This window comes from Elephantulus edwardii, unplaced genomic scaffold (assembly GCF_000299155.1).
Source record: "Elephantulus edwardii isolate Elephantulus edwardi_28Jun2011 unplaced genomic scaffold, EleEdw1.0 scaffold00236, whole genome shotgun sequence".
In the NCBI taxonomy this organism is placed as follows: domain Eukaryota; kingdom Metazoa; phylum Chordata; class Mammalia; order Macroscelidea; family Macroscelididae; genus Elephantulus; species Elephantulus edwardii.
Window position 1 is genome coordinate 3,086,142 of NW_006399986.1, and position 13,900 is coordinate 3,100,041.

The 13,900-nt window shown below is 47.9% G+C and overlaps 1 protein-coding gene across 3 annotated transcripts in view; it reads right to left on the reverse strand.

Moving 5' to 3' along the window:
• The window catches only part of AP2A1 (adaptor-related protein complex 2, alpha 1 subunit), a 45,392-nt gene extending 41,296 nt beyond the window's left edge, over nt 1-4,096 (reverse strand). For 2 of the 3 annotated variants that reach the window (XM_006898652.1, XM_006898653.1), the window contains exon 1: nt 3,857-4,096. In XM_006898652.1, the coding sequence (XP_006898714.1) occupies nt 3,857-3,923 (67 nt within the window). In that variant the 5' untranslated portion in view covers nt 3,924-4,096. The remainder of the gene's footprint in view (nt 1-3,856) is intronic. The other variant, XM_006898654.1, reaches the window with a different exon arrangement.
• Between the last annotated feature and the right edge of the window lie 9,804 nt (nt 4,097-13,900).

The following is a 13,900-nucleotide window of genomic DNA, read 5'->3' on the forward strand; positions in this document are numbered from 1 at the left end:
CCAAACATTTCATATAAATGGAATGGCACACTACGTGGCCTCCTCACACGGCACGTTTTCAAGGTTCAGCTACGGTGTGGAATGTACCAGAACGTCATTCCTTTTCAGAGTTGAGCACTATTCGCCCAGGTGGACGTACCACGGCTTGCGAGTCATTTATTTGCCGAGGGCCACGGAGGAGGTTTCCCCATTGTGGCTCCTGTGAACGGTGCGTCTACGAACATTCGAGAACGAATGTGGAGGTAGACGGCTGCCAATTTTCTGGCTATTCCACGTCTCTCCCTCGTTCCCTCTTAGGCCCGAAACAAAGTCAGCCGCTCGCTCAAGGAAGAGTTGCTGAGGAAAGGGAGTAGCCCCTGGAGGATGCAGGCAAGGACCCAGGTGCTCACCGAAAGGCTGCAAGTTCGAGTCGACCTAAATGTGCCTAGGAGGAAAGGCCTGGTGATCTTCTCCCAAACATACCCGCACTGAACATCCCACGGGGTCCAGATCGACTCCAACACACGTGGTGCCTCCATGAATCGGAACCCCCTCGATGACAAAGCTGTGTTTTGTTTTGTTCTGCTTTTGTTTTGTTCCGGTAAGTGGGGAGGGCAAGGAGAAGTGCTGAGTCTCCAGGCCCAATTCCTCTGACTGAATCACCCTCTCTGTCCCCTGACTTGCATCTCTCTCCATCTCCCTTCTGCGTTCCTGGCTGTCACACCAACCCGTTTCCTCTGTCCTTCCTCCATCTGCCACCAACCAATCTGGTCACTTTGCAAACCCTGTCGGCTTCTTTCTCTCCAAAGTTTTATCCCAAATCCAGAGCTGCCTCCCCATTCCCACCTTTCCCTGGGTCCCACCACCACCAAGCACCACTACTCTGGTCTGGATGCATCATTAGCCTGCCTGCTTCCGCCTCCTCCTGCCTCACTCCCAGAAGCTGGATGGATTATTTTAAAACATGAATCAGCTCACATCCCTAAGTTCAAAACCTTCCCTGAGGCTCGTGCTTCAACTCAAGAGAAAGACCAGAGCCCTCACCCACTAAAAACCCACGGCTGTTGCTTCTGACTCATGGTGACCCCATGGGACAGAGGAGATCTGCCTCCCAGAGTTTTCAAGCCTGTCATCCTGCAAGCTGACTGCCACATCTTTCCCCAAAGGGACAGCTGTGGATTTAAATAGATGATCGAAGAGTTAGCAGACTAATGCTTAATCACGGTACCACTAGGCTCCTCTGAGCCCTCTCCGTGGTCTCCAAAGCCCAATCTCATCTACCCTGTTCCTGCTCTGCCCTCTTTCCTGCCCTTTTCCCCCACTCATCACTCAATTCCATCCAGCCACGCTGTTTCCCTGTTCTCATCAAGTGCTGACCACAGGGCCTTTGCACTCACCATCCACCCACCTGGAACTCCCTCTCTTCTAAGAGCCACAGACTCGCTCCCTGTCTTCACCGAAGCCTCTGTTCAAATATCACCTCTTTAGTGAAGTCTCTGAAGACCCTGCCCTGGAGCCCAATCACTCGCTACCCCGTTCCGCTCCTTGGCGTTTCTGTACAGCACCAAGCATTGGCAAGAAAGCCTCTACATCCAAACTCCTTTATCTATGGGGAAACTCTGGTGATATAGTGCTTAAGGCATTGACTGCAAACCGAAAGGCTGGCGGTTCGAATCCCCAGGCACTCTTCCAGAGCAGGTGAGGCAGGCTGCCCTCCCGCAGAGAACTTCCAGCCTTGGTGACACTGGGGCCAGTTCTCTGTCCTACCGGCCTCTCTGAGCTGGAATGACAGCAGGCCAAATTTCTGGTTTGTATCTGGTTCAAGTGCTCTGGTGACTGATTTCACTGCTTAAAATACTGGCGGCCACCACTGCTGTCGTGGGGGCTTTTTCTATCTCTTCTAGAATGCAGGTTCCCAGAGGCAGGAGTTCCACTGTTCAAGAACCATGGTGAAAACACTTAGGCTACTCATCAGAAAATTGGCGGTTCAAAGCCACAACCCACTCTGCTAGAATAAACCGAGGCAGTACACTTCCTTCCGTAAAGATTTATAGCGGTGGAAACCCTGTGGGGGCAGTTCCCTTCAGTCCAATCGACTCTGGATGAGGCTGTGCTTTTGGGTTTGGGTTTTAAGTCACAGCCCCAGGCCCAGCGCCTGGGACACTAGAATGAGCAGAAAAGCTTTTGTCAAATGAACGAAAGAATCTTAAGGGCTGCTATGAGTACTGTGTGCAGATAAGAAAATTAAGGCACAAAGAGGGGTGAAAGACTTGTCCAGTGTAGGCAACACACCTCTATCTACTCCTGACAGTTGGCCCCCTCCCTACAACACCTTCTTATTGTCTGTGGCTGCCAATTCTAACTCCAGCTGACCCCTGGTGTGCAGAGCGGAATTGCTCTCCACATGATTTTCAAGGCTGGGGACCTTTCGGAAGCACATTTCCTGGCCTAACTTCCGAGGCACCTCTAGGTGGGCACCGCTTGTCCTGTCGTGGACAGAGAAGTGCTCTGGTTCCCCCACGGCAATCATCTCATCTCTCTGCCAAGTGAAGCCCAGTGGTCGCCTCTTCCTGTGCCCTGAGCACCTACTAGGTACCAGATCCTCCTGGACCCAGGAAATTCTCAGAGAATCCATCACAGGGTGCCCACAGGGCGGTCTCACCCCACACCACCACCACCAAAAGCCAAACTTCAACATGCACTATCACAACCACCCGCCAGTACGCCCACCCGACAGATGAGGGCATGGACGTGCAAAGCCCCTCCATCAAGGTCACTCTGCTGCAGAGGGGGTGGGGGGAAGGCATTCAAATCCAAAGGAGGGCCGCCTGGCTGACCCCAAAGACCATGGGATGCAGCCTCCTCGGCAGCTTCCAAAAGCAATACTACTGGCTCCGGGGGAGAAATGAGTCGACCAGCTGCGGGTCTTTTCATCGACACTACAACCCTGCCTGGCAGGGCTGCTGACCAGTCCTGCTCCCTGACCCCTGACCTCTCTCCAGGCCAGCCTGAGCCAGTTTTCCATATCTCTCAGGACACATCCATGAACCCCTCAGGTCCCTTTCTTTAGCTCTGTCTCTCTTCTCCTCGCTACACCCCCAAAAGCCCTAAGCCACTCTATAAACCCCTTCTCCCATCCAGGCTCCCCAAAGACCTCTTTCCTTATTCAAGACTGCAGTCTCTCTAATAATCTACCTTATCTCAGGGCTCCTCGGAGCCCTCCTTCTTCTGAGTGGCCCCTCTAGCCCCCTCCCCATTGCCCTCCACGTCTCCCAGGCAGCCCCATTCTGGAGCTTTCTATCTCTTATAGGACCCATTCTATAGTGACCCCATTTCTACTTCCCATCCCCCTGGGTCTTCCTATCATGCCGAGATCCCTTCAAAGCCATTGGCAACCAGTCTCCGTGGCCTTCGACCCCCTTCCCCCATATGACACCTCTCTCCCTGGCCCTCCCTCCGGCCTGGCCTCATTAAGTCACCAGTGTCACGTCCTCTGGGTTCTCTCTGGCCTATTCCTATTCCCACTGTGGTCCCATATTGACGCCCCCACCCCACCCCACCTCCTTGCAAGTCGTTCTCTTTCGGCTTATATCGGGGATTCCCTTAATGTCCCTTATCATTCCCGGGGGACCGCTTTAGGTCCTCGTCCCCGGGATCTCCCTAACCTCACCCCTTGGAAGACCCTCCCAGACCCCCTCTAGACACGGCGTGTCGTCACCTCAAGACAGACTGTATGACACCCCAAGCCCCTCCATTGCTCCCACCCTAAAGTTCCCCCCCGGGGCCTCTCTACCCTCCCCGGCTCCTCTATGACCCGTGAAGCCCTCAGGTCCACGCTTCCCCCCTACAATGTCCCCCCTCCCGGCCGTGAGCTCACAGTTCCGGATGTCGGAGATGAACACCGCGAGCCCCCGCATCCCATCGCCCTTGGACACGGCCGGCATGATGGCGGTGGTGTCGGCTCCAGGCCTGGCCGGACGGGGCACAACGTAGCGGGGGCTGGCAGGCGGGGACTGGGCGGAAAGGACCCCAGGCAGCGCCGAGGAGCTGAGCCGGGCCTGGGCGGAGGGAAGGGGGCAGGCGGGCAGGCAGGAGGGCTGGCAGGCCGCGGCACCGCCCCCTGGACCCGCCCCATAGTTACACAGCCTGAGTTCTCAGATATCCATTGGTTTAGGGGACTGCCGCTCAAACTTGGGCCCACCCCCGACTCCATATTTCATTGGTCTCTGGGCAAAGGTAGGCCGCTACGATTGGCCCAGTCCCCCGCTATTTCCGTTCGGAGTGGAGGAGGGGGCGTTGCACGAGAGACAGGAGGAGTTTGCTTACGAATGACAGAGCCGCCCTCTCCGCGCCTCCGAGTCCTACTTTGATTGGGTCAAGCCCTCTCCAAGGAGGGAGGGAAGGAAGGCGGGGAAGCGGGAATGAGGAGGCGGGACTTGCATTGATTTAACTCAATGGAAATCTAGCACGCCCCTTCAAACGGCGCTGATTTGCAGAGCTTGTCTCACTTCCGCCCTCGATTGGGCGGTTGTGGAAGCGGCGGAGGACGATGATTGGTAGAAAAGGAAATAGGAGCCGCGTGGGGAGGAGGGATGTCTCAGCTAGGCTAGGATAGGTGGAGCGACGCCTGCAATTCCCTGCTGCAGAGAAGGGACTGGGAGGGGCAAAAGGGAGAAGTATTTACTGCGCAGGCGCGTTCTAGCTCCTTTTCTTCCTTCCTCCCCACCCCCTCACCCCGCCTTTTATTAAATCCTCTTCCAGGAAACCTTCCTTTTCTTTTACCCCCTCCCTTCTCCTGTCACCAGATTGCCTGTTGGCTTGTCAGGAGACCTAGAATCTCAGATGAAGAAACTGCAATTCACATCTGCTCTTGTCAAACAGAAGTTAAAAGACCAGAAATGTTGAGTGATTTGCCCAAGGTCACACAGCTTGATAGTCAACGAGCAGAGATTTAAACTATGGTGACTTTATCACTTTACAATACTTATTTGATTTGCTGGTATTGTTTCTCCGACAATTACAGCTCGGGGAGCTTTCAGAATATTGTCATTTTCTTGTTAGGTGTCCTATAGTGTACCCATTTTATAACAACCCTATATGGGACCATAATTTATACCGGTCTGGCATCATTCTCATCTCCGCTTTGTGTAAACTCCTTGTGTCCATTCTGTTGAGGTCTGCTTTTCGAAACATGATGTCATTGTGACATGCAAATATCATATACAATTTGTGATTATGTCCATTAGAATTGGAAACCAAAGGCAAAGGGGTTCGAATCCACTAGCTGCTCCACGCGAGAAAAATGAGCAGTCTTGCCTCTTTGAGGGCCCCTGTAATTTACAGTCTGAGAATAGCTTGCAGGATCAGATTTGAGTTCCGGTTCCGGCTCCACAGGACATCACAGCAACAACTGGGGCAGGAATAGAAGTTGGCTTTTATGAGCTGGAACAGCGCTTGTTGGAGGAAAGGGTGTGTCCCTGTTCCCGCTGGCTTCTCCTCTTGCCCTGAGAGACCCTCTGGTTGACCGACTTTGGGGAAAGCAAACCAGCGCCCTGGGCTATTGAGAAATGTAGGGCAAAGGCATTTGGAGGAGTCCATTTCGGTCACATCTAGAGACAAAACCCCACCCCACTGCCATCGTCTAATCCTTGAAGCCAAGTATTCCTGGAATGAGCCTTTGGGGAGTCTCCAGGGTCCTGGAAGCGTCTCTCACTAATCGTGGGGTTGGCTGGCGAGACAACAGCGAAGAAGGCTCCCCCTCTCAATTTCAATGGATCCGTCCATTTGGGTTTCTTGGAATGAGGCTTGGGAAAGTCCATTCTGGATTCCAGGGAGGACAAGCTGTTCCTGTCTGCCTCTAATAAACATTGCAGCGGCCCCATATGGAGAGAAAGAAGTCCCCCTTTTTTTTTTTTTTTAAGAAGTCCCTTTTTGTGAAGAGACATACGATCCAAGACTGGAGTTGCCCTTTCTAGACTACTAACACTCATTACCATGTAGGAGCAGACCCTCCAGTGAGTTATCTGAGGCTGTAAACCCCACAAGAGGAGATTGCCTATCTTTCTCCTGGTGGATTCGAACTGTCAGACGAGTATGGCCTTTGTGTTAGCAGCGTTGACTCCTTAAGGACTACCCCACCAGGAATACCTGCCCCATCCTGTAATTCCTTGTGGATCACACTGTTGTCCTCAGCAGGAGTCTCATGGACTCAATTTTTAGGAACTGATCGCCAGATCTTTCTTCCTAGTTCCTCATAGCTTGGGAGCTCCACTAAAACCTATTCAGCATCCCAGCCGGTGATGGCTTTACGAAAGTGGCATATGCCAGACATAAAATCCAGACCTTCCTGTTGGAAGAAGACAAGTCTAGCAATGAACCACCACTTTCCCATCTCCCGCCAAGGAATCCTGATGGCACAGTGGTTAAGTGTTTAAGTGGTTAACTTGACTCCTCACCTGCTCACATCCTTTTGTGGGAGAAAATGTGACCGTCTACCTTTTGCAGTTACACCTTTCTGTGGTCCAGATTCCACTCTGTCTTAGAAGGCCACTTTCTGTACATGACTTTCTATGAAGAATAAAATGACCGAAAAGAAAGTCAACAAAAATGCAGATGAACCAACCAATACAGTTAACCAACTTGATCTCATAGACATTAAAAGACGTATTGCGATGGGAAAGTCTGCTGTTAGGGACCTCTCTCAAAAGTACTAAAGAGTAATGATGTCACTCTGGAGTCTAAGGTGCGCCTGATACAGGCCATGGCCTTTGCAATCACTTGCTATGCGTCAGAGAGTTGGACAATGACTAGGGAAGATAGAAGGGGAATTGACGCCTTTGAGCTGTGGTGTTGGAGAAGAGTATTGAATATACCATGGACTGCTAAGAAACAGGTTCATCCTGGAGAGGGTTAAAGCAGGCTGCTCCTTGGAGGCAAAGATACTGAGGCTTCGTCTGACATACTTTGGACATGTTTAAAGAGAGACCAGTCCTTGGAGAGGGATGTCATGCTTGGAAGGGTAGAGGGACAGCGCAGGAGAGGAAGACCCTCTATGAGGTGGATTGATTCAATGACTGGAGTAATGGGAGTAGATGTGTTGGAGACAGATTCGCACAGGATAGAGCAGGGTTTAGGGCTATTGTACATAGGGTCACTATGAGTCACGGGCGGCTCAACGGCACATAACAACAATAGACAACTCCACCCAACGAGATTACAATATATGTCCTAGAAAATACAAAGGTCATGGAGCCAGCCTTAATAAATTTTAAAAAAACCAAATATGTTATAAAGCCTCATCTCAGATCAGAATGCTATAAAGTTATCAATCAGTAACAGAGGAGTCAAGTAAGCATGTGGAAACTAATATTCAGTTTGAACACCATGTGGTAATATTGTTGTTCTCACGTTCTGTCATGTCAGAATTGACACACATCTGACCCTCCGGCAGGTTTTCAGAGGTGGTGAATTGCATAAGAGGAGAGTGTCTACCCTTCTGCAGAGCAGCTGATGCATTCACTGTGCCTTTGGGTTTGCAACAGCAACTTCTTACCACTAGGTTACCAGAGCTCCCTAAGAAAAGAAAGTTTTAAAAAGAAATTGTTATTAAAATTTCTTGAAACAAATGAGTTTACTTCTTTCCCCTCCCCCCAATGTTTTTCCTCCTGTTGTGTACCATCGAATCAGATCCGACTGGCACAGAAGGAGATTTCCAATTTGACAGCACACAACAAGAAAGAAAGGGGGTGGGAAATCTGAGTAAAAAATAAATAAGGATGAAAGCACAACATATAGAAGTCTTTGGGACATAGCAAAAACAGTAGACAGAGGTGATTTTGGAGCAATAAACACATACACCAAAAAAGAACCAAAAGCAAACAGCAGATGCTGGCCAGATTGTGGAGAAACTGGAACCCTTACTCACTGTTGATGGGAGTGTGAAATGGTGCAACTGCTATGGAAGGCTGTGTAGTGCTTTCTCAAAAACTTGGAAATAGAAATAACATTTGACTCAGCAATTCGACGACTGAGAATATACCCTAAAGAAATTAGAACTGCCACCCAAAGCAGATACATGCACACCTACGTTTATTACTGCGTTGTTCACAATAGCAAAGAGATGGAAGCAACCCAAGTCACCACCAACAAAGGAATAGATAGAAAAGCTGTGGTATATCCACACAATGGAATATTACACAGCACTGAAAAGTATGCAGAGCAGATTATCCAAGAGGCTGGGCTCTATGAGGAGAATTGTGGCATCAGGATTGGTGGAAGATCTATTAACAATCTGCGTTATGCAGATGCACAACCCTGCTTGCTGAAACTGAGGAGGACCTCATGCACTTGCTGTGAAGGGTCAAGGACTGCAGCCTTCAGTATGGACTGAAGCTCAATGTCAAGAAAACAAAGATTCTCACCACTGGACCAATTGGCAGTGTCAGGATGGATGGCAAAGAGATTGAGATTTTTCACAGCTTCAGTTTGCTCAGCTCCACAGTCAACACTCTTGGCACCAGCAGTCAAGAAATCAAAAAGTGTATCGCGATGGGAAAGTCTGCTGTTAGGGACCTCTCTAAGGTACTCAGGAGCAACAGTGTCTCTCTGGAGACTAAGGTGTGCCTGATACAGGCCATGGTATTTGCAATCGCTTGTTATGCATCAGAGAGTTGGACAATGACTAGGGAGGACAGAAGGAGAGTGGATGCTTTGAGCTGTGGTGCTGGAGAAGAGTACTGAATGTACCATGGACTGCCAGGAAAACAAACAGATTCATCTTGGAGAGGATTAAACCAAGCTACTCCTTGGAGGCAAGGATTCTGGGGCTTCGTCTGACATACTTTGGACATGTTTCCAGGAGGGATGGGTCCTTGGAGAGGGACACCATGCTTGGGAGGGTGGAGGGACAGCGCAGGAGGGGAAGACCCTCTATGAGATGGATTGATTCGGTGACTGGGGTAATCGGGATGGGTGTGTCAGATGCAGTGCGGTTGGCGCAGGATAGAGCAGGGTTTAGAGCTGTTGTGCATAGGGTCGCTATGAGTCGCAAACGACTCGACGGCACAGAACAACAACATAAAATATCATACAAAATGCATGACTCTGGAGGATATTATGCTAAGGGGAATACCTCAGTAACAAAAGGATAAATATTGCATAATGCCACTGTTATAAACCAGGACTGACATGGGATTGGAAGAAGCTAAGAAAAAGGAGCTAAATAATGAACACTGCATTGAAACAGATGAGGAAAAGAACTGTTTAAAGGGATGTATAATTAGGTATTATTTGCATAACAACAGTCCAGAATAAGAGCTGCATAGTAAAGTGGACTCGGAGGCAGGAGGGAGGGAGGAAATTGTGCAATAATGAAATAATCTTTTTAACGGGAAAAGTGAAGTGGGAGTAGGGAGAAAAATGTGCAACAATGGTACGTATCCATAGAATATAGGAGCTCTGGTGGCATAGTGGCAAGAAACTGAGCTGCCATTCCAAGGGCACACAGTTTGAATCCACCAGCTGCTCTGGTAGAGAAAGATGAGCGATCTCCTCTTGTGTGCTTTAACTTCTAAAAGCTCACTGGTTTTTAGATATGGGTCTATTTTGACTCTATGGTACTCAAAAGCAAACAAAGTAAATTACTCCACTCTAGTAATTACTCTTTCTAAAGAAGAAAGAAAGAAAGCAGAACATATGAAGACACTCTTCACCAAAGACAATTTTCAGGTGGTCAGTAATCACATGAAGAAAAGGATGAGATCCGTAGCTACTTGTTTTTGTTGTTCTGTGGCATCAAATTGCCTGAAGCCTCCGTTAACTGTATCAATCCACCTCATCTGGGGTCTTCCTTTCCTGCACTGTCCCTCTACCCTTCCTAGCATGATGTCCTTCTCCAATGACTAGTCTCTCCTGGCCATGTGCCCAAAGTATGTGAGATAAAGCTTCAAAATCCTAGCCTCCTAGAACAAACTTTATTACACTCTCTCCAGGATAAATTTGTTTGTTTTCTTGGCAGTCATGATATGTTCAAGACAGTTCTTCAGCACCATAACTCGAAGGCATCTCAGTTCTCTAGAGAGGTCCTTGACCACAGATTTTCCCAGTGCAATTCATCTTTTGATTTCCTGACTGCTCATGCCAAGAATGTTGGTTGTGGAGCCAAGCAAGCTACTATTGTTAACACCCTCAATCTTTTCTCTATCTATCTTATTGCTGCCAATTGCAGCTACTGTTGTTGTTGTTATGTGCCATTGAGTCAACTCTAAGCCATAGTGACCCTATGTACAAACAACTCTGAACCCTGCTCTATCCTGAGCCAATTTCATTGTCTCTGACACGTTTATTCCCATTACCCCAATCACTGAGTCAATCCATCTCATTCACGGTGTTCCCCTCTTGTGCTGTCCATCCACGCTTCCAAGCACGATGTTCTTCTTCAAGGACTAGTCCCTCCTGACAAATTGCCCAAAGTATGTCAGATGGAGCTTCAAAATCCTTATCTCCAAGGAGCAGCCTGGTTACACTTTCTGCAGGGTAGACCTGTTTGTTCTTGTAGGAGTCCATGATATACAGACCAGAACTCAAAGGCATCAATTCTTCTTCTGTCATCCTTAGTCATTGTCCAACTCTCTGATGCAAGTAATTGAGAAGATCATGGCCTGGATCAGGGGCACCTTTGTCTCTAGACTGACATCATTACTCTTTCATACTCTGGAGAGGTCCCTGACAGCAGATTTTTCCCCACGCAATTAATTTTTTTTATTTCCTGGCTGCTAGTACCAAGAGTGTTGATTGTGGAATCAAGCAAGCTGAAGCTGTTAACAATCTCAATCTCTTCGCCATCTATCATGATGCTGCCAATTGATCCAGTGTGAGGGAATCTTTATTTTCTTTATGTTGAGCTTCAATCTGTATTGATGGCTGCAGTCCTTGACCTTCTGCAGCAAATGCCTCAGGTCCTCCTCAGTTTCAGCAAGGAAGGTTGTGTCATCGGCATAACACAGGTTGTTGATGAGTCTTCCTCCAATCTTGATGCCACATTCCTCTTCACAGAACAAACTGTTCCACATAAAGATTAAAAAGATACAGAGAGAGGATGCTCGAATCTTCCAGTGGCTTTGCAGGAGAAAGGTGAGCAATTTCCTCCCATGCAATTTACTGCCTCTGAAAACTCACTGGATGGTCAGTGATGGGTCCATTCCAATTCAAAGCAACACAGCAATAATCTATAGCATAAACAGACTATCAAATAGAACTGAAAATACACATTTAGCAGAAGATATACTAGATGATTGAGGGCTTCCTAAAAGTGAGATCTTTGTCTCCAAAAGAGTTAAAGGAGGACTTACTGAGTGGGAGGAAATATTTGGCAATGACACATCTCCAAAATGTACAGAAAGCTCCATCCCAACACCTCACCAAGAAGAAAATGAAATGATCCAGTTACAGAACGCGCAGCGTACTTGACAGGACACTTCACCGAAGAAGACATTCAGACGGTCAACAAACACATGAAGATCATTCTCAAGATCATTAGCTAATGTTGTTGTTGTTGTGTGCACAATTGACTTTTAGCCAGCCCTCCAAGGGGTTTTCAGAGGCTGTCAATCACAGAAGAGATTGCCCCTTTTTTTCCCCATGGAGCAACTGGCAGAAGCAAACTTCCTGCCTTTGGATTGTTCGTGCAAACTCCTATCCACTAAGATAGCAGAATTCCTTAAATTAGCTGTTGTTAAGTGCCGTTGGGTCGTAGGCAACTCATAGCAACCCTATGAAGGAAAGTCCTCAACACTTTTGTGACTTTTTTTTTTATTTTTATGTGTGTGTACCGTCAAATCAGATCTGACTGGTACAGGAGGAGATTGTCCCTCCTTCCTCGGCAGAGCATCTGGTGGATTTGAACCATGCGCCTCTGGGATTGCAGTGCAGCTTCTTGCCACTAGGCCACCAGAGCTCCCCCACCTGTGTGACTTTCATCCTCTCTCCAAGTTCATAGGGTTTCCAGAGGCAAGCCATTTATGGAAATCGATGCCACTCCTGCTTCCAAGCTTGTTTTAATCTGGGATTGCCACCAAACACCGTCCGCTATAGGGAACCATTAAGGCATGTGACACATCAGTGTCACAGTGTTCACTTTCACAGCAACCACAGGTTACCTCTGTACAGCAGGTGGACACACCAGGGCTATGTGACCTAGAAGAATGTTTGAACAAAAACAATGAAAAACAGGCCTGAGGTCCAAGGGTTAGAAGTTACCTACTTTCGGCTTGGTAGCATCACTTTCTCTCCAGTAGGCTAGCTGATTTCTATGTTAGTGTTATTGTTGTTAAGTGCCATCAAGTCGTAGGCGACTCATAGCGACCCTATGAATGAAAGTCCTCAACACTTATGTGACTTTCATCCTTTCTCCAGGGTCATAGGGTTTCTGTTAGAGAGATGCAAATCAAAACAATAGACTATCATTTTCCACCAGGAACAATAGCTTTGTTCAATAAGACAGCAAAGTACTAATGTTGACAAGGGTGTGGAGAGATTGGAACTCTTTTTAATTTTTTTAAAATTTTATTATTTGTGTGTGTGCGTGTACCGTCAAATCAGATCTGACTGGTACAGGAGGAGATTGTCCCTCCTTTCCCGGAAGAGCATCTGGTGGATTCGAACCCTGCTCCTCTGGGATTGCAGTGCAGCTTCTTGCCACTAGGCCACCAGAGCTCCCCGAGATTGGAACTCTTATCCAGAGGTGGCTGGAATATAAAATGCAGTCACCGTTATTATAAGGAGTTTGACATTTTTTCAGAAAGTTGAGTGGGGAGCTCTGGTGGCCTAGTGGCAAGAAGCTGCAACTACAATCCCAGAGGTTCACGGTTCGAATCCACCAGATGCTCTTCCGGGAAAGGAGGGGCAATCTCCTCCTGTACCAGTCAGATCTGATTTGACGGCACACACACACAAAAACAATAAAATAGAAAATAAAAAAAGAAAGAAAGTTGGGATAGAAATACTATTTGAGTCAGAAATTGCACTGTTGCTGCTGTTATGTGCCATTGATTTGAAACCAACCCATAGCTAATATTTTAGCCATTTTTGGAGGCTGTAAATGACACAACAGAAATGTGCCCATCTCCTTCCTGGGCAATAGCTGGTGGATCCAAACTGCTGGCCTTTAGGTTGGCAGTGCAACTCCTTACCACGAAGCCACCAAAGATCCCTAGAAATTGCACTCCTAGGTATAATCCTTAAGAAATAAGATCTGGGTCATGAACAGCCATGGTCACTGCAGCACTATTTACAACAACAAAGAGATGGAAACAACCCGAGCATCCGTCAACAGATGAATGGCTAAAAAAATCCCATGGCACATTCACACAATGGAGTATTATGCATCACTAAACAAACAATCAGGAACTTGTGAAACACTGCACGATAGGGATGAAATAAGGGGAAATTATGCTGACTGACAAGTCAGTCACAGAAGGATCATTATGATACAAGATCACCATTATAAAAAGCTAAGGAAGGGAGCTCTGGTGGCCTAGTGGCAAGAAGTGGCACTGCAATCCCAGAGGTATGAGGTTCGAATCCACCAGATGCTCTGCTGGAGAAGAAGGGGCAAATCTCCTCCTGTACCAGTCAGATCCGAATTGATCACACACACACACACACACACACACACACACACACACATAAGAAAATAAAATAAATTTCTTTAAAACAATTTTTAAAAAAGCTAAGAGTTGGACAATGACTAGGGAGGACAGAAGGAGAGTGGATGCTTTTGAGCTGTGGTGCTGGAGAAAAGTACTGAATGTACCGTGGACTGCCAGGAAAACAAACAGATTCATCTTGGAGAGGATTAAACCAAGCTACTCCTTGGAGGCAAGGATTCGGGGGCTTCGTCTGACATACTTTGGACATGTTGCCA